Source organism: Elephas maximus, chromosome 3 (assembly GCF_024166365.1).
Source record: "Elephas maximus indicus isolate mEleMax1 chromosome 3, mEleMax1 primary haplotype, whole genome shotgun sequence".
NCBI classification, from domain to species: domain Eukaryota; kingdom Metazoa; phylum Chordata; class Mammalia; order Proboscidea; family Elephantidae; genus Elephas; species Elephas maximus.
The window spans coordinates 211863653-211882053 of record NC_064821.1 but is presented as its reverse complement, the minus strand read 5'-3'; the positions used below and the strand labels follow the sequence as shown (position 1 = coordinate 211882053).

Here is an 18401-nt window from a genome sequence, read left to right as displayed (position 1 = left end):
GGTTTCAGTTATGGAATAAAGTCCTGTGTTTTGTATGTAGTTACCTTGAACACAATGTGTACTCCTAGTGCTCACTTATCAACTATCTCCTTATCCGACATTTTGCGTTTTTGACAATAGTAAAAAAAAAAAAAAAATGTACCACCCAACTATTTTGTTCGTTTACGAGGCGGTGGGCGTGGCGGCAAAGGCTACAGAGCTTCCTCTCCCTAGCAGTGGCGGGTCTCCGGGCAGCCTCCAGGAAGCTGGGCAGCACTGCCCCTCGCCTCCATTCCCTCCTGCCTCCAGCTGCCACGTGGGGCCAGCCTCCTCTGTGGCCACAGCCTCCAGTCAGATGCATAGGCAGCACTGAGCCAGCAGACACCTGTTCTGGGTTTCCAGCTCCTGTGTGGCCTGAGGCCCTGCAGCTCAAAATTGCTGTGGAGTGGAAGGGGAGGAAAGAAAGGCATCAGAGAGATTTTTTTTTTTTCCCATATTTGAGGAAAATGCCTGCGAGTTTAATGACATCCCAAAGTGAACCAAACTGGGCTTGAAGCCTCTACCTACTTGGGCTGGGTGCAGAGCAGGCTCCTGGGTGTGAATGCAGGGCTTACACGGGTGGGAGTGGAGTCCTAGGGGCGGCTCCTCCAGGGAAGCTGTGACTCAGCACAGGTGGAAGGTGAAGTGAGTAAGCCTGGGCCCTCTGGTCATACAGCCTGGCTTTATCCAGGTTTGTCCCCTCCAGGCCTCCTTCCCTGCAGGGGAATAGTCCCTAATGGGGCTCCTCACAGGTGATGAACACATCAGTAAATCTTACCAAAAAACCAAACCCAGTGCCGTCGAGTCGATTCCAACTCATAGCGACCCTATGGGACAGAGTAGAATTGCCCCATAGAGTTTCCAAGGAGCGCCTGGTGGATTCAAGCTGCCGACCCTTTGGTTAGCAGCCGTTTAGCACTTAACCACTACGCCACCAGGATTTCCTCAGTAAATAATTAGCTTTTATTATCTCTACAATCATATGGTCTGAGTTAAAAAAAAAAAAATCAAACAAATGGATGGTCTGAAAACAAACAAAAAAGTACTCCGTTTTCCCGTAACACTGATTTTTACATAACGGCCTGGTCTTTGGAACCTGACCATGTTCATAAGTGAGGAGTAGGTATACAGTAAAAGTGAAAAATGTCTGATACATTAGTAGTATTCATTATGAATATAAATTCAGTATATTCTTTAACATTCTGAAGTTTGACTTTGAAATAGATTGCCTGAAAACTTTTCAAAACCACCATTATCAGTGTTTTGTTTTTCATAGTGTATTGGATTTCATGGTTAGAATTTTTAAAATATTTGTTTAATGCTTTATTTTACTGTTTATACATTGGGTACGCCGCAAATGTTTTAGTTTAAATTTCTTAAAATAATAGTTCGGGAGTTCCATTATTCCTATTTTCTGGGTTATCTGAAGAATAAAATGGGTAGTATAATAGATGTTCTTAGAAAATTGATGTTATTGGTCTTTAGTTGCAGCTCGACATGGATTACAGAGCCTTGGAAAAGTTGGTATTTCACGGCGTATGCCCCCACCTGCTAACCTCCCAAGTCTCAAAGCAGAAAACAAAGGCAATGATCCTAATGTGAACATTGTACCTAAAGATGGCACGGGATGGGCATCCAAACAGGAACAGCATGAAGAAGAAAAGTAAGTCAAAGTGTATCAGAGTGTAAAATCATTCCCCTTTCTTCATAGGGAACTATTAATTGAGTACCTGCTGTGTAATAGGTGTTGTGCTGAGTATATTAGCTATCCCATGTCCTTTAAAGCCTTTGATTATATAGTCAGCCTTTGATTAATGTTTCCTATGACTGGTTTAGTCCATAATTCCATTAGTCAAGGTAGAGCAGTTGACAGAATTGCTTATTTGCCATTTTTCTTATGTAATAGCCTGTGTAGTTCTCTCCCCCACACCCCCCACAACCATACCAAATCAGACATTCCCTCTCTAACATGATTAATTACGAGTTGACTCTGTTTAGCAACCAGCATGTTGACAAGGATTTTTAAATATAATTCACAATTGTATCTCCAGTTTTGAAACTATACCTGATGCATAGTAGGTGTTCAAGTAATATTTATTGGGTAAATAAAGAGCAAGAAAGCCAGGATAGGATTAATAGTGTCTTCTTAATCACCATTCATTTGACAGCATGTACTTTAATGCCGTCTATGCATTAGGCATTGTGCTGGGCTCCAGGTCATTGAATGATCAAGCAAAGTTTTGACAGTTTTTAAAAAGACAAGTGGTTGCGTTCTTGATGTGTTTTGCCTGTTCCTTCTGTACTCTGTTTGAGGAGTTTTATATAATAAACTTGTGTAAAAGCTTCTTCTTAAGGACTTTCTGTTCCCTGTTTTTTGTAGAATTATTTTATAATAGCAAGTCAGTTATAGGTCAGAATGTGCTAGAAACATAGTACATTTCTTAAGACTGGTCATTCCTTTTCAATTTAACCATTGTCTCATTACCAAGATTGACTAAAACTGTAGGCCCTTTTTATCATGGAATGGAGCAGGTAGGTTGCTGTTACCTCTTTGAACAACAGTATTAAGTACGGTGGTAAAGCTGTTGACTGCCAGACGGAGAGCTTGCTTAGCCTTTTAGCCCCCAGCTAACTCCACCAATCCAGACTGTACGTATGCGTATACTGTTATTTTAATTATAAGTGTTAACTTCTTTAAAACAGTATTCTGGGAGCTATATTCAGTAGTTTTTGTTTGTTTAACAAAATGGAAAAGAAGCAAAGTTGTCTTCTCTTTGGTGGTTATCATTCAAAGATAAATATGAAAGGGGACTAAAATAGTAATAATACATTTAAAGAAATGTTAGAGGGAAGACATTTGTGGGGAATGTATTTGTGAGTAAATATGTAGCCAAAATAATTTGTACACAAATTTATCTTAAGTATGATGTTTATGTTGTTTTAACATGTAATATCTGAAATAATGGATTCACATTTTTTTTAAGAACACCAGAAGTACCGCCAGCACAGCCAAAACCTGGGGTCACAGCTCCCCCAGAGGTAGCGCCTGCTCCCAAATCATGGGCCAGTACCAAGCAAGGTGGGCAAGGAGATGGTAAGTGGACATTAGCTGGGGAAACTGGTTAGGCTTGGTAGTTACTGAACAGCCATGCAGGAGATAAGGGGTGGGCCTGTCCTGTATTGGCAGGGTCTGAGCATTTTCAGAGATGACACTTGTTGTTAGGTGCCGTCGAGTCGGTTCTGACTTATAGCGTCCCTGTGTACAACAGAAACAAAACACTACCAGATCCTGCACCATCCTCACAATCATTGTTATGCTCTAGCCCATTGTTCCAGCTACTGTGTTAATCCATCTCATTGAGGGTCTTACTGTATTTTCATTGACCCTCTACTTTATCAAGCATGATGTCCTTCTCCAGAGACTGATCCCTCCTGATAGCATATCCAAAGTATGTGAGATGTAGTCTCACCATCTTTGCATCTAAGGAGCATTCTGTTTGTACTTTTCCCAGATTTGTTTGTTCTTTTGGCAGTCCATGTATATTCAGTATTCTTTGCCAACAGAATTCAAAGGTGTCAGTTCTTCTTTGGTCTTCCTTATTCATCTTCATACTTGGGCCTTAAAAAGAGTTGTCTTTTTAATCCCTTGTGCTAATTAAGTTTCAGCGTTAAGGCCCATGTATGAGGCAATGATAGGAGTTTAAAAAAAGTCTAATTCACCCCACATTATTTTATCTTCACCCCTACACATCCAGGCAAAACTAAGGTTTCTTCGAGACATAAAAGTACCCAGACACTGAATATATTACTAGAAACCACGTTCAACTCCATCCGTGCCCTAACCTCTCCTGTTTCAAACACACTGCCCATGATCTCCTGGGTGGAGAAGAACTAGAAAATACCTTAAAGCAGGGTAGTTGTATAACAGTCACCTTCTCCCAAGAAATGATGGATCCCCAGCAGAATTTAATTTCCCCACTTGGAAAACTGGAACCATTATAAACATTCTATGGAAAAATTACTCTGGATCCTTAGTTAATAAAATCAGCTGTTTAATAGTTAGAGCTACAGAAGGTAGGTGGATGGGTGGGCAGGTGAATAGCGAGGTGCCTTCTGTATCTCATGTGAATTGAATGAAAGGTCTGTGAGTGTTTTAGCCTCAGCGTGTTGTGTGCGTTATTTACTCACAAACTGTATTTCAGCAAAATGATTTGAACTGATTCTTGGAGTTATGAGCAAAGAAATTTGTCTCTTATTGAAGATGTTAACAGTCATAATAAGAGAAAAAGAGAAGTGAGGTTCTCCTCACTTGCCAGATTATCTTAAATGAGTTCTCTGGACCAGTATCTGGTAGATTCCTTTCTTATATTTTTTTTATCTCCTCATGGCTGTTCATTAACTTTTCAAGGGGTTCTTTATACATTAAAAAAGTTTTATGGATATGAACAGGCATCACTGAACAGTGGAATAACTTATCGGAAAGTTCTATCCTGGGAGGGTTATTTGAGTTATCTTCACTATTAAAGTTACATTTAATAATTTTTTTAAACATCTCTAGGAATCCAAGTGAATAGTCATTTTCAGCAAGAATTTCCCAGCCTGCAGGCAGCCGGGGATCAGGAAAAAAAGGAAAAAGAAGCAAATGATGACAGTTACGGACCTGGACCTAGTTTACGCCCACCGAGTAAGAGTTCTTTCTATCTAATACAGATATAGAATGGTACTGTATTTGCATTTTCTTGTGCTAATATAACTTCCTGCCTGCTGTTGTTGTATGTAAGACTTTACTAGTTTGATTTAAGGGCCATGTACCTCTGGATGCTGGGCTCCGGGGCCAATTATCTACACCTGTATGTAATGGATGAGTGTTTTGTTCCCAGCATCACCTTTGATCACCCTGTGAGAAAGCCTCTGAAAGCACTAGGCCAGGACCCTTTCTTTGACAGGCACGTGATGGTGTCCAGGCTGTAATAGTGGGTAAAGCCAATGACTGTAGCAGGTGCCAATCAATATATGCCTTTCAACTTGAGGCTACTGAGAACCCAGGGGCTTTGATTAAAGACATTGAGGAGGATGGGATGAAGGTTGATCTTGCCATCAAACCAGGAACTACAGTTGAGTGTTCGGTGCCATGGGCTAATCAGATAGATACGGGCTTTGATATGACAGTGGAACCTGGCCTTGGAGGGCAGAAATTCATGGACAACATGATGCCAAAGGTTCACTGGTCGAGGACCTAGTTCTTGTCTTTGGACATAGAGGTTGATGGCAGAGTATGTCCTGACACTGTCCATGAGTGTGCAGAGGCAGGAGCTAACATGATTGTGTCTGACACTGCCATTAGGAGGAGTGAAGAGCTGGATCTGTGATCAACTGGTTAAGAAATGTTTGCTCAGAAGCTGCTCAGAAATGTTCTCTTGATAGATGAAACCTCAAGCATCCCCATGTTTCTGCTCATGAAATCTATCAAATCATATCAGTTTAGGCAGTGAGGCTTTTCCGAGCAATTATGCATTCTAGTGACTAAAATCTATAGTGCAGGAAGCTCTGAGACGGTAGAAATTGGTATGTGTATTGTATCTACGTTTTTAGTGATGGAATTTAAAGATCGGTATGGTGAATACTATTTTTACTGGAAGACTTGATTTTTATAAAGAATAAAAATATGGCTATATTAAGGTTACAAAACAAAAATGTGTCTTAATGCCAAAGAGACATATTAGCTACTATGAAATTTCTAGCAAGTTTCTGTTGTCTCTTAGCTGTTTTGCAAACGCAAAAGAAGTCATTATGCTTTTCCTGTTTCTTGTGATTTGTGTATATGCTTGATAATGTACTAAAATGGAACTTAGGAAAATTCTAAGCTTGGGGCTAGTTGAGATGAGATCCAATATTCTTGTGTCTAAAATATGCATTTTCCACTTTTCACCATACACTTGATGCGTAAAAACTGTTTTTAAAAAAAAAGACTGTATAAAGTTCAAAAACAAATCAAAAAAGAATGAAAGAAATCTGAGAGAGAGTGGATTAGCTGGGGTTTCTGGTTCAGGGATTTTCTCACAAGGTTACAACCGGGTTGTCATCTGAGGCTGACTTCACTGGGACTGGAGGACTCACTTGGCTGTTGTTGGCAGGTAGCCCTAGTTCTTTAGTATGTCTGTTGGCCTCTCAATAGGGCTGCTCAAAATGAACTCCTCAGATTAAGTGATGAGATAGAGACAGTCAGACATTCCCCACCCAAGATGGAAGCCCACAGTCTTTTACTGTGTCATTTCAGAAGAGACCTGCCATCACTTCTGACATCTTCTGTAAGTCACACAGACCAACCTGGTATACTGCTGGCAGGAACTACACAGAGTGTGAATACCAGGAGGTAGAGATGGTTGGAGGCTGGTTACCACACGGGATTTCCTTGCAAAACCACTTAATCTGTTTTATTTGGTTAAGTGTAAGTTAAGCCAGGTAATACAATCACTAAATCTGCTCACCTGTAACTAGCAATAGTTAGGCTGAAAGCAAAGGATGCTGTCGCTGTCAACCTTTACAGGTTGTAGAATTCCCACTCCAACTTCTTCAGGAAATCTCCTGTTTTACCTGAAGCATGACTGTCTGACATACGGACCAAGTGAGAACAGTGGATTTATTTTCTGCATCAAATATTGATAAAGCTTAATAGAGAAGTTCTAATATTTTCTTCTCCCACCACAGTGTTTGCTTGTGGTGGCCTCCTTGAGGTACATGCTCTCTGCTTTGGAGGCCACTGCTCTTGTCTACCTAAACACTTGAAAGCGTTAGACAGCAATAGGGCCCAGTTTAGACTTTCACTGTTCCTTCATTGTGCTTGCTTGCTTGCTTAAATTGCCTTGAAATGTGCCTGGATTGGTTTTACCCTGTTACAATTTCATATGTTTTCTTCTCTCTCTCTCTATATCAGATGTTGCTTGTTGGAGAGATGGTGGTAAGTCTGCTGGTTCACCTTCTCCATCCGATCAAGATGAAAAGCTCCCCAGCCAGGTTGACAGCACAGCTGGAACATCAGAGCAAAATGATATCCTCAAAGTGGTGGAAAAGAGGATAGCTTGTGGTCCTCCACAGGCCAAACTGAACGGACAGCAGCCTGCCCTTGCTGCCCAGTATAGAGCTATGATGCCTCCTTACGTGAGTACTGTTACAGAAACTAGCTAGTGAGATGATCTGGGATCCAAGGCGACGCTGGGAATGGGGAAGAGTTTAGGTCTTTATTTTCATTAACATCCAACTAAAAATTAGCACTTTCTTTGATTATGAGTGAATGAAACAAATCACAGGAGTATCAGCAGTACCTGTGACTTCATTGTTAATAGGACTCATAGATATTTTCATGTCACATTGCATCGTTGTAGATGTCGCAAAATATTGTTTATACCCAACCTTATTTTAAAATTGTTAATTGTTAGACCCCAGGTAGACCCACTTGTTGTTTAATGACCTAATAAAGAAAAACTTACGTTACCGTATCACAAAATTTTTTTAAATTTTGTGGAAACAAATTTAGCGTAATTGTTTTCTTTTGCAATACTGTGTGTTTTAGATTATGCATTTAAAAACATTTTTCTGAGATGTGGTCCATAGGCTTTACCAGACTTCCAGAGGGCATCATCCATAAAAAGGTTAAAAATATTGCTTTAATTCTAAAGTTTTTATTGTTGTCGTCAGCTGCCCTCGAATCGGCCTTTCTCCCCTTAGTCCTTCATAGTCTGAAAGTGTCATTGAAACCTGCACAGTATTATAGCAGCATGCAAGCCTCCCCTGAAAGATGGGTCGTAGCTGTGTGTGAGGTGCATTGGCCAGAAGCTGAACCCTGGTCTCCCACATGGAAGGCGAGCTACCACTGAACCACTGCTGCCCTCCTAAAATTTTTATTAGAGTACCTTTATTTTTATCTTAACTTTCCATTATGGAAAATTTCAGACATACACAGAAATACAGATAATAGTCAAGAACTTGACTCAGAATCTGCCTAGGCGTTGCCCATAGAAAATCTTCCAAGTAGCTCCCTACCCCATCCCTTGCCCCTCGGGCTACAGATTATCCCTTACTTTTATCTGAACTGAGTTCCTTGTTCTCAACAGATCTACCCCCAGTTAGTCTACTCCTGTTTTAGGTAAAATCCTACATTATTTGCCTCTGAGTATTCTAACTTGTAGGGTCACTATGAGTTGGAATCGGCTCGACGGCAGCGGGTTTGGTTTTTTTTGTTGTTGTTCCAACTTGATTCTGGTTGTGTGTGTATTTTCTTTTTCATTTAGTTTTTCATGGCAATACAGTTTAATTTTAATTTTATTGGTAGGAAAACAGAAGTTCTTCATTTAATATGCCTTAGTTATTATCTCTATTAGTAAAAACTTGATGGGGGCAATGTTCTTGTAAATGGCTTGTTATTGAGGGTGAAGGATGAGTTATATCAGCAGATAAAATTGTTAATACACCATTTATTTTAATAATTCTTTCTATAAATTATAATTTCAGGCTGAGGCAGGTTGATAATTTATAACTGGGTTGCTGAATTTATCAAAATATTTTTGTTTCCTTCCTTCAGATGTTTCAGCAGTATCCAAGAATGGCGTATCCTCCTCCTGTCCATGGTCCCATGAGGTTCCCACCTTCTTTATCTGAAACAAACAAGTAAGACTATCCAGTGGTTAAAATCTGCAGTGCATATATATGCTCATTGAGATTCTCTGGTGCCCAGTGGATTATAGTGATTGATTCATTTTTCTGTTTTCAAAGTACAATTTTGCTGTTGAGAAATGATTGGCTAACTCATGAAATGGAACAAAAATACTTCATCCTTCTAAAACTTTAATTGACGTAAAATTCTGGAAAGTGAAAATTATGGCCCTGAAATTGATGTCACTTGTTTCTCCATTCTTTGTTCCACGAGTTAAAGACTTGTGATGGTTTTTCTCAGTTACATATTTTGAGTTTAGTCTTGACCACATTGTCATTTATCATATCTTTAAGTTTTCTTTTAAATCTTTGAGAATTTCTTAAAAACTCTGCTATTGAATAATTATGTTGATGTAGAAAATAAGAGTGTTGAATTAAATGAGCTCAATTCCAATCTTTTAATATTCTCCTGAGATGGTGTTTTTTTTAAGATGGCCTTACTAAAACTTGGTATCGTTTCCTCTCATAACCTCCCATTCATTAGAGGCCTTCGAGGAAGAGGCCCACCTCCTTCATGGGCGTCCGAGCCTGAACGTCCCTCCATCCTTAGTGCATCGGAACTGAAGGAGCTTGATAAATTTGATAACCTAGATGCTGAAGCTGATGAAGGCTGGGCAGGTAGGAGACAAAATGAGCTACATGCTTTCCATTGTTAAAGGCTCCTTCCTACACAGTCAATCTGAGTTTTCCATAATTTAATAGGTGCTCAGATGGAAGTGGATTATACAGAACAGCTGAATTTCAGTGATGATGATGAGCAAGGAAGTAGTAGTCCTAAAGAGAACAGCAGGTAAATTGTTGTGATATCTTTTACTCATTTGAAGAAAAAAAGTGTTTACATGCTTGGCATCTAATGAATGATATTTTGAAAATCAGTGTTGGGTACCATTTTAAATAAACTTGTTTGACTTGATCTGTATTTATAAAAATGGAGAGTAATTCCTTGAGTTACTACAACTGCTTTAAGTTCTTGATTTTTTAAACCTTACCAGCTGCATTAGGACCTAAGGAAATGAGAATGTTTTCTCCCTTCTAGCCTATAGGAACATCAGAGTCAGGAAGTCTATGGGGAATGTATCATAAAATTTAGGCTCTTAAAATACACAAGAGTTTATATGCACGTATTGGTATAGTATCTAGTCATGGCATTGTAATAGACTGCTGTTTCATGATCGATTGTGGTAGGCAGTGATTTTTTGCTATTAAAAGACTAGTTGGATTACTTTTTTCCTGATAAATTAGAATGCAATTGCATGATACCTCTAATGTCATATTTAGTTGCATTCAGATGAAATTTCTTGGGTGGAGGGATACAGAGTAGTGGGATCGTCTCCCTTTGCCAAGACTTGTGTCGAGTGTGAGTGCTCAGGTTTGATGACTGCTGACTGTTGCATTTTATGCCTTCTGATGAGCTGGCCGGGCCCAGTCCCCACTGCATTATAGATACATAGTGTATGATGAGTGAATTAATTACAGCACCAGATCACAAAAGCATTGTATTCCTTTATATTTTTCCCTCAAACCACATGGTAATTTTTTTTTTTTTTTTTACATAGAGAAAAATGCATTTACTTACGATACAGTCCACTTTTCTTTTTTTATTTCCCCTGGGTTTTGATTCTTCAGTGAGGAACAAGGTTCAAAATCCTCTGAAAACACTGAAAACCGTAAGGAAGCAGATGAAGTTAACAACACTAAATCATCTTCTCAGATACCTGCCCAGCCATCAGTAGCCAAAGGTCTCTATGGGAAAGGACCTCCATTTAATCAGGTTTGTTGGACTCATGGAGATCTTTGTCATTGAAGATACTATGGATGAATTAATTTTGTAGTCATAGAGTTGGAAGGGAACTTAGAAAAAGGGAACTGTATAATTTCTTTTAAATGTGGATCTGAACCATAATTTTTATTGCATATTAATAAGAGTTACCAATATATTAGCTAAAAATCAAGTAGAAACTAAAATTTTACCTTTTTTCTTACAGCCACTCAGTCATATCAAAGTAGAAGAATATAATTATTTTTCCAAGCTAAAACTTAAATTTCTGAAGTACTTTATGGGTTACAAAGTATTTTATGAATCCTTGTTAGTATTGATATGTTAAATTATACATATCTGAGAGCTTTGCTTAGTGAGTAGGGAAGTCTAAGAAGCTTGAGTCATTTTAAAGAATATTGCAAAAGAAGGGATATAAGAGGGCAACAGATAAACTTGATACCACTTCTAAGATGGTAAAGGGTAACAGGAGCTGCATTTCAAACTGGGGATGGGAAAGGGTTTCCCTTGAGGATGTCTACTCATTTTAAGGAGTCATAGTACGTTTATTCAACATGTATCTGTTGAATTCATGTTACTCAGATGGAGGAACCTGTCCCTTCAGGGAGCTAAAAGGAGGTGGCTAACAGTCTGTGAAAGGGAAAAAGCCAATAAGCATTCATTACAATACAGTGTGATAGCTCTGTGATACAGGTATGCCCATACAAAGTTCTTTGAGAACTCAGTCAGTGGAAGTGGTTTTGCAGAGGACTGTGCTTAAGCTAATTCTTAACAAAGCAGGAATTACCCCATAAACAAAGTGAAGAGAGCCATTCCAAGTAGCAGGTACATGTGCTGAGTAGTGAAGTTTGAGAAAGTGTGGCATTCAAGAAATTCTGAGTAGTTTGGTATGGGGGAGGGGTAGGAGAGCTAGGTAAGAACCAGCTGTTAAGTTGCGTGTGTTATACAAGGAAGTTTGGATTTTATCCCTAAGACATTGGTGCACCATTGAAATAAGCTTATAAACTTTGAAAAGGCTTTTTCAAATAATGTTTTTATAAAATTATTGTTTTATAACTTTTTTACTTATTAGCATAATTAAAAAAAAAAAACCAAACCCATTGCAGTTGAGTTGATTCTGACTGATTGCAACCCTATGATAGGGCAGGGTAGAACCGCCACGTTGGATTTCCAAGGCTGTAATATTTAGAGAGGAAACCTGGTGGTGTAGTGGTTAAGTGCTACGGCTGCTAACAAAAGGGTTGGCAGTTCAAATCTGCCAGGCGCTCCTTGGAAACTCTATGGGGCAGTTCTACTCTGTCCTGTAGGGTCACTTTGAGTCGGAATCAACTTGACGGCACTGGGTTTGGTTTTGGTTTGGTTAATCATTACGGAAGCAGACTGCTACATCTTTCTCCCATGGAGTGGCTGGTGGATTCAAACCACTGACTTTTTGGTTAGCAGTTGAGCACTGTAACCACTGTACCACCAGGGTTCTTACTGGCATAATAAAACCAAACCCATTGCCATCTCATTGATTCCAACTCATAGCAGCCCCATAGGACAGAATAGAACTGCCTCATAGGGTTTCCAAGGAGCGACTGATGGATTCAGACTGCCAACCTTTTGGTTGACAGCTGAGCTCACGACTCTTGCACCACCAGGGCTCTGTTACTGGCTGATAAGGAGGATGATAATTCCTTACTTCATGGAAGAATAGAGGAATATATAAGAAATGTCTTAATGTCTTGATTTTTTTGTGTGTGGCATTGGTTTGTATATTAGCAAATGAATATTCCATATATTATATTTGGTTCCAGTATGTTTTAGATGCCTCTTTTCTTTAGATAAATCTCAGATTTTTCAATTTTCCATTAGGGCGGGAAAAAATCAGATAAAGAATTGTGCTTGCTCAATAAAATTTAGTAATTCTGTGAGGCATACCTCTCTCAGCCAAAACTTCCTAGGTTAGAACTCCAGAATTGATACACTAAAGTTCTCTTGTTAGCAAAGTGCATTTGAAACTGTCACCCCGTTGAGATGGCAGAGTGATTCTGCAGGAAGTTATCTTGCGGTGATGTGTAGTATTTAAGAAAAAAGACACAGCAGTCTTTTTAACAATCTTGCGGTTTCATTGAGAAAATTAATACATTAAAAAATATTTCTAGTAATTACCTTTATTGTTACCTGCTTATTTTGTAACTGTCTTTTTCTACTTTAAAATAGGAACGTGGACCATCTTCACACCTACCACCACCCCCAAAGCTGCTTGCACAGCAGGTAAAATCTCAACTAAATACTGGTTTATGGTCTGTATGTTTTGTTTGATTTCTTTTGTTTTAATAGAAGGGCTCTTTCTATGTTTCTTATTTATAATTTATGAAATATAATTATGGATTTTTACCTTCTAACGCCTCACATCTTCCTTTTTATCCTTTCCGTCTTTATTGTCAGCTGATTATTGTTAGCATGCTCCTGATTTCACTAAGACAATAAGAAAGCACTTAAAAGATAATCAGGGTTTCGAACAGGCGCTTCCAAGTTAAGTGATGGCCACAGAAGCAACACTGAAACAGACTTGAATTTTAAAAAATTTGGGTGAACCAGAACCATAACTGGAATGGAAAAAATTACAGGTCAAAGCCCTACTAAAAACTTTCCTTCTTAGAAAACAAGGGCAGCATATGGGTTGCAGAACAACCAGATCTCTTGCCCATTGGATCTTGTGCAGAGTCAGAAACGGCAGTGCCCTGCTCAAAGATGGCAGTCGACCACACTGCTTTGAATGTAAGTCACGCTCCTCAATCTTGGCAGTAATCCAGTCTCATGCCTCAGGCTCCTGAAAGGGTACAACAAACCACTTCTGAGTTTCCCATTCCAGGGCTTAGAGCCGTAATTTTTCCCATTCCAGTTACAGTTCCAGATCACCCAGATTTTAAAAATTCAGGTCTGTTCTGGTTTTGCTTTATCAGCCATGATAAAGCCCAGAAGATGACTATACCTGTTTTCCCAAGTCGTTGTCCTTACATTCTGACTTCCTTCTGGTTACCATAGAACAGCTGTCCTTGAACTACTTCTTGTTCCCTGAATCCCATCCACTATCACTTACCTGCAACATTGTCTCCCGTCTTTCAAAAGAATTATCCTCCCGTCGTCGCTTCTCCCACACCCCCCAGCAGCTTCTCCTCTATTTCTCTGTTCTCTTTCAGGGCAAAATTCTTTTAGTGAGGTATTTATACTTGTCTTCACTTTTAACCCTCTCCAGCCATGCCTTCATCTCTTCGCTACTCCTTTGAAACTATTATTGTCAAAGTCATTAATAACTTCTGTCTTGGTAAATCCACTTCTTGTGTCTTCATGTTATTTGATCTCAGTGACATAGTTGATCTCTCCATCCTTCTTACGATAGTTTTTTAACTTGCTTCTGGAACTAAGTAAGACACTATCTTTTTTTTTTGGAAGATAGTTGAAATTTCAAATGTTTTGGTGTGTGTGTGTGTATATATATATATAATTGAAGGTTTACAGAGCAAATTAGTTTCTCGTTAAACAATTAATATATGTATATTGTTTTGTGACATTGGTTGCCCACCCATGACATGTCAACACTCTCCCCTTCTTGGCCCTAGGTTCCCTGTTACCAGCTCCCCTGTCCCCTCCTGCCTTCTCGTCCTTGAGTTGGTGTGCCCATTTAGTCTCCTTTTGATTTATGAGTTTGTCTAATCTTTGGCTAAGGGGTGAACCTCAGGAGGGACTATAGTACTGAGTTAAAAGAGTGTCCGAGGGCCATACTCTTGGGGTTTCTCCAGTCTCTGTCAGAGCAGTAAGTCTGGTCCTTTTTGGTGTGTGAGTTTGAATTTTGTTCTACATTTTTCTCCTGTTCTGTCTGGGACTCTCTATTGTGATCCCTATCAGAGCAGTCAGTGGTGGTAGCTGGGCACCACCTCGTTGTGCTGGGCTCGGTCTGGTGGAGGCTATGTTAGTTGTGGTCCATTAATCCTTTGGACTAATCTTTCCTTTGAAGACACCACCTTACTTTGTTTTCTCTCTTATTTCACTTTCTACTCCTTCTGGACATCCTATACTGACTTGTTCCTGACCTTTGGGTGATGAGGGGCTCAGGGCTATGTTCTTTCGTTTATCTATACCCTGGGGGAATCTCTCAATCATTTATCTGTATCCTGGGGGATCTCTCATGTGTGCTGATGGCACTCAAATTTATATTTTCAGCCCTAAGAGCTCTACCTTGACTTCAAGAGTCTTATATTCAGCAATCCATTCACCACGTCCACTTGGATATCTAATAAATTTCTCATATTTATTATGTCTAAAGGACATCACGCTTGGTAAAGTAAAGGATCAGCAAGAAAGAAGAAGACCTTCAATGAGATGGATTAACATGGTGGCTTCAACAGTGGGCTCAAACACAGCAATGATTGTGAGGATGGCACAGGACCGGGCTGTGTTTCCATTCTTTCGTATATAGGGTCGCTGTGAGTCAGAACTGACTCTGCTGCACCTAACAACAGCAACAAAACTGTAACAAATCCCTAGTCCTATACATACGTAGTTAGGCTTCTTGCTCTGTCCTCCCCATCTCAATTAATGGCATTATCATCCTTCTGTTTGCTCAGGCTGAAAACCTGGAAGTCACCCATAAGTCTCCCTTCTTTCTTACGCCACACCGAGCCTAGCCTGTCAGCAAATTATGTCAGCTCCACCTTCAGAGTATATTCCCACCCTTACTCCTTGCCACCACCATGTCATATTTTCTTTGAGCTATTGCAGTAGGTTATTAAGTCTCGCTTCCCACTCCTGCTGCTTGCTCATCTGCCACCTCCATCCCAAATTCTCCTATAGTAGACCTGATCTTTCTAAAACTGTGTGTATTAGGGCGCTCATTCCTTGCTTGGATCATATTTGTGACCTTTAAGGTGTCGGTCAGCATTTCTGATCTCATCTACTGTTCTCCCTCCTTCTATGTCTAGCTACAGAGATTTTTTTGCTGTTCTTTTTTATTTCATCCTCAAAACTTTTTCCTTGGTGTTTCCTCTAATAGGAAGACCCTTGCCTGAGATCCTTCTTATGAGCAAGTTCCCTGCTCCTATATTACTACTTCAGTGGCCTACCACCATCATCTCCACCAGTTACTCTCCTCTTCACTGAACATGTTTATAGCGTTTCCACAAACAAAAGTTAAAATTGCTTGTTTGCTTATTTATTAGCTATCTTGTTCCTTGGTGAATTCTCTGCTCTTAAAATAACACTGGACACGAGAGGCACTCATTCTGAATAAATGTCTTTATGCACGATGTACGAGCTAAACTTTTAGAAAATTATAACTTAAAGCTAGTAATATTCCACATATTTTTCTAGTCAGTGGAAATTTGGTTGAGAATTAAAATACCTATAAATTCAATCTTGTGTTTCTGAGCCTTTTAAAAATATAAACGTGATTTTATCCTGATGTAGTTTAGAATTAAGTAGGTTGGAATTATCGGATTTTCTTTTTTTATTCATCTTTTCCAAGTACACTAAGATAGACAATGTTCTGGGCCATAAAATAAGCCTCAGTAAATTAAAAAAAACTTGAAATCAGACAATGTGTTTTCTGACCACAAGAGAATTAAATTAGAAATGATTAACAGAAAGATAAATTTTTTAAAAACTTACGTATATGGAAATTTCCGACATCAAACAAGAGACTGCAGAGGAAATTAGAAAATGTTTTGTCCGCAAGGATAATGAAAATACAGTATCAAAAGCTTTGGTATACAGCTTAATGGGTGTTTAACCAAAAACAATCCAATGTCATCAAGTCGATTCCAACTCATAGTGACCCTATAGGACAGAGTTGAACTGCCTCACGGGGTTTCCAAGGTTATAAATCTTTACAGAAGCAGACTGACACATCTTTCGTCCATGGAGCGGCTGGTGGGTTTGAGCCACCAACCTTTTGGTTAGCGGCCAAGCTCTTAATCACTGAGCCACCAGGGCTCCTTAATCAGTGTTTAGAGGGAAGTTTATGGTTTAAATGATTTATTTAGAAACGAAAGGTATAAAATCAGTAAGCTGAGCTTCTACCTTAAGAGGGTAAGCTTGTTTTTGAAAATTAATTCTAAGATAAGTAAAAGAAAGTAAATAATAAAGAAGGAAAATTGATGACTAGCAAACAGTGAGAAGAATTAAAGATACTAATAGCTGGATTTTTTTTTTTTTTTAAGATCAGCAATATAATTGACCGCTGGTATACTGATCAGGAATAAAAGAGAAGAAAGAAATTACCAAGATAGGAATGAAATGGGAACATCAGTACAGATGCTGCAGACATTAAAAGGATATTAAGGGAAAGACAGTATGATCATTTTAGCAGATTTAACAAAGCATTTGACAAACTCCAGTGCCAATTCATGATTAAAAACTCAACAAACTAGTAATTGGAGAGGACTTAATCAGATACAGACCATCCACAAAAAAAACCTGTAGCTAACATCAGACTTAATAGTGAAAGAGCAAAACACTAAGGTCAGGAACAAGGCAAGGATGGTCACTCTCACCATTTCTGTTTAATGTTGTCTTGGTGGTCCTAAAGAAGGCAGTAAACAAAATAAATCAAAGCAATATAGATGAGAATGGAAGAAGCAGAAGTGTCTTTATTTGTAGACATAATCATGTATGTAGAAAATCCTAAATAAAAGTTACTAGAACTGATGAGTAAATTCGTAAGGCCGCAGGATAAAAAGTCAGTAAAAATACGTAGTTGTATTTGTATATACTGCCATCAAACAGATGGACAATGGATTTTTTTTAAATACCATTTAAAATAGCACCAAAAATTATCAATTATTTGGGAAGAATTTAACAAAATATGTGTAGGAACTTTTCGCAGAAAACTATAAAACAGTGATAAGAGAAATTAAAAGAAAGATCTAGTAAAGAGACATACGGTATTCAAGGTTTGACAGCTTCAATATTATTAAATGGCAGTTTTTTCCAAATTGATCTATAGGTTCAGTGCAACCCCCATCTAAATTTCCAGCCTTTTTTTGGGGGGGTGGGTAGAAATTGACAGACTCATACTGGAAAATTATCTGGAAACCAAAAGGATCTAGAGCAGCCAGAACAGTTTTGTAAAAGAAAATAATTTGAAGGAGGATCTATGCTGCATGTTAAGAAGACTTACTCTAAAGCTACAGTAACCAAGACAGTATGGTGCTGGCCTAAGGACAGACATATGGACCAGTGGGTCAAAGTAGGGGAGCCCAGGTATATTATCTTCACGTATGTGGTCAATTGAGTTCCATTAAAGGTGACAAGGTAAATTGATGGGGCAGAGTTGGTCTTTTCAACAAATGGTGTTGGAAGAACATGATATTCATGGGGGGGGGAATGAACCTTGACCCTTATTACCTCACACCATACATGAAAATTAACTCAAAATGAATTACAAATCTAAATACGAAAACTAAAACATCTGGGAGAAAATCTTCACTTTCTTTGAGTAGACAAAGATTTCTTAGGACGCAAAAACATAAATAAGAAAAACTGATGAATTGGACTTTGAAAAACAGTCTAAGAAAATGACAAGATATGCCTCAGAAAAAAATATTTGTATCATATATACATGACAAAGGAAATATGATCCAGCAACAAAATCATGCCACTCCTTGGAAACCTTGTGGGGCAGTTTGCTCTGTCCTGTAGGGGCGCTGTGAGTTGGAATCCACTCAGTGGCACCTAACAACAACAACTTCTGGTAAACATACAAGACCCTCAGAACCATTAGACTGAACAGAAGAAGCCAGATACAGAAGAGACTCTAACTGTATGTAGCCACTTAGGAATATATAGGAGAAAGACAAAAGTACTATTTAGTGCTGGCAGCAGATCATTTATTTATTCCTTGGGGCCAGAGACG

The 18401-nt window shown here is 38.9% G+C and overlaps 1 protein-coding gene and 1 pseudogene across 10 annotated transcripts in view; both read left to right on the top strand.

Annotated features, from left to right (window-relative positions):
* Positions 1-18401, top strand: part of PRRC2C (proline rich coiled-coil 2C) — a 90347-nt gene that overhangs the window by 27404 nt on the left and 44542 nt on the right. For 6 of the 10 annotated variants that reach the window (XM_049881233.1, XM_049881227.1, XM_049881231.1 and 3 more), the window contains exons 3-11: positions 1504-1681; positions 3003-3112; positions 4577-4702; positions 6953-7176; positions 8597-8682; positions 9212-9345; positions 9430-9517; positions 10354-10498; positions 12710-12763. In XM_049881233.1, the coding sequence (XP_049737190.1) occupies positions 1504-1681; positions 3003-3112; positions 4577-4702; positions 6953-7176; positions 8597-8682; positions 9212-9345; positions 9430-9517; positions 10354-10498; positions 12710-12763 (1145 nt within the window). The remainder of the gene's footprint in view (positions 1-1503; positions 1682-3002; positions 3113-4576; positions 4703-6952; positions 7177-8596; positions 8683-9211; positions 9346-9429; positions 9518-10353; positions 10499-12709; positions 12764-18401) is intronic. The other 4 variants (XM_049881234.1, XM_049881229.1, XM_049881226.1 and 1 more) reach the window with 2 other exon arrangements.
* LOC126073948 (ribulose-phosphate 3-epimerase-like) lies at positions 4709-6946 on the top strand (annotated as a pseudogene).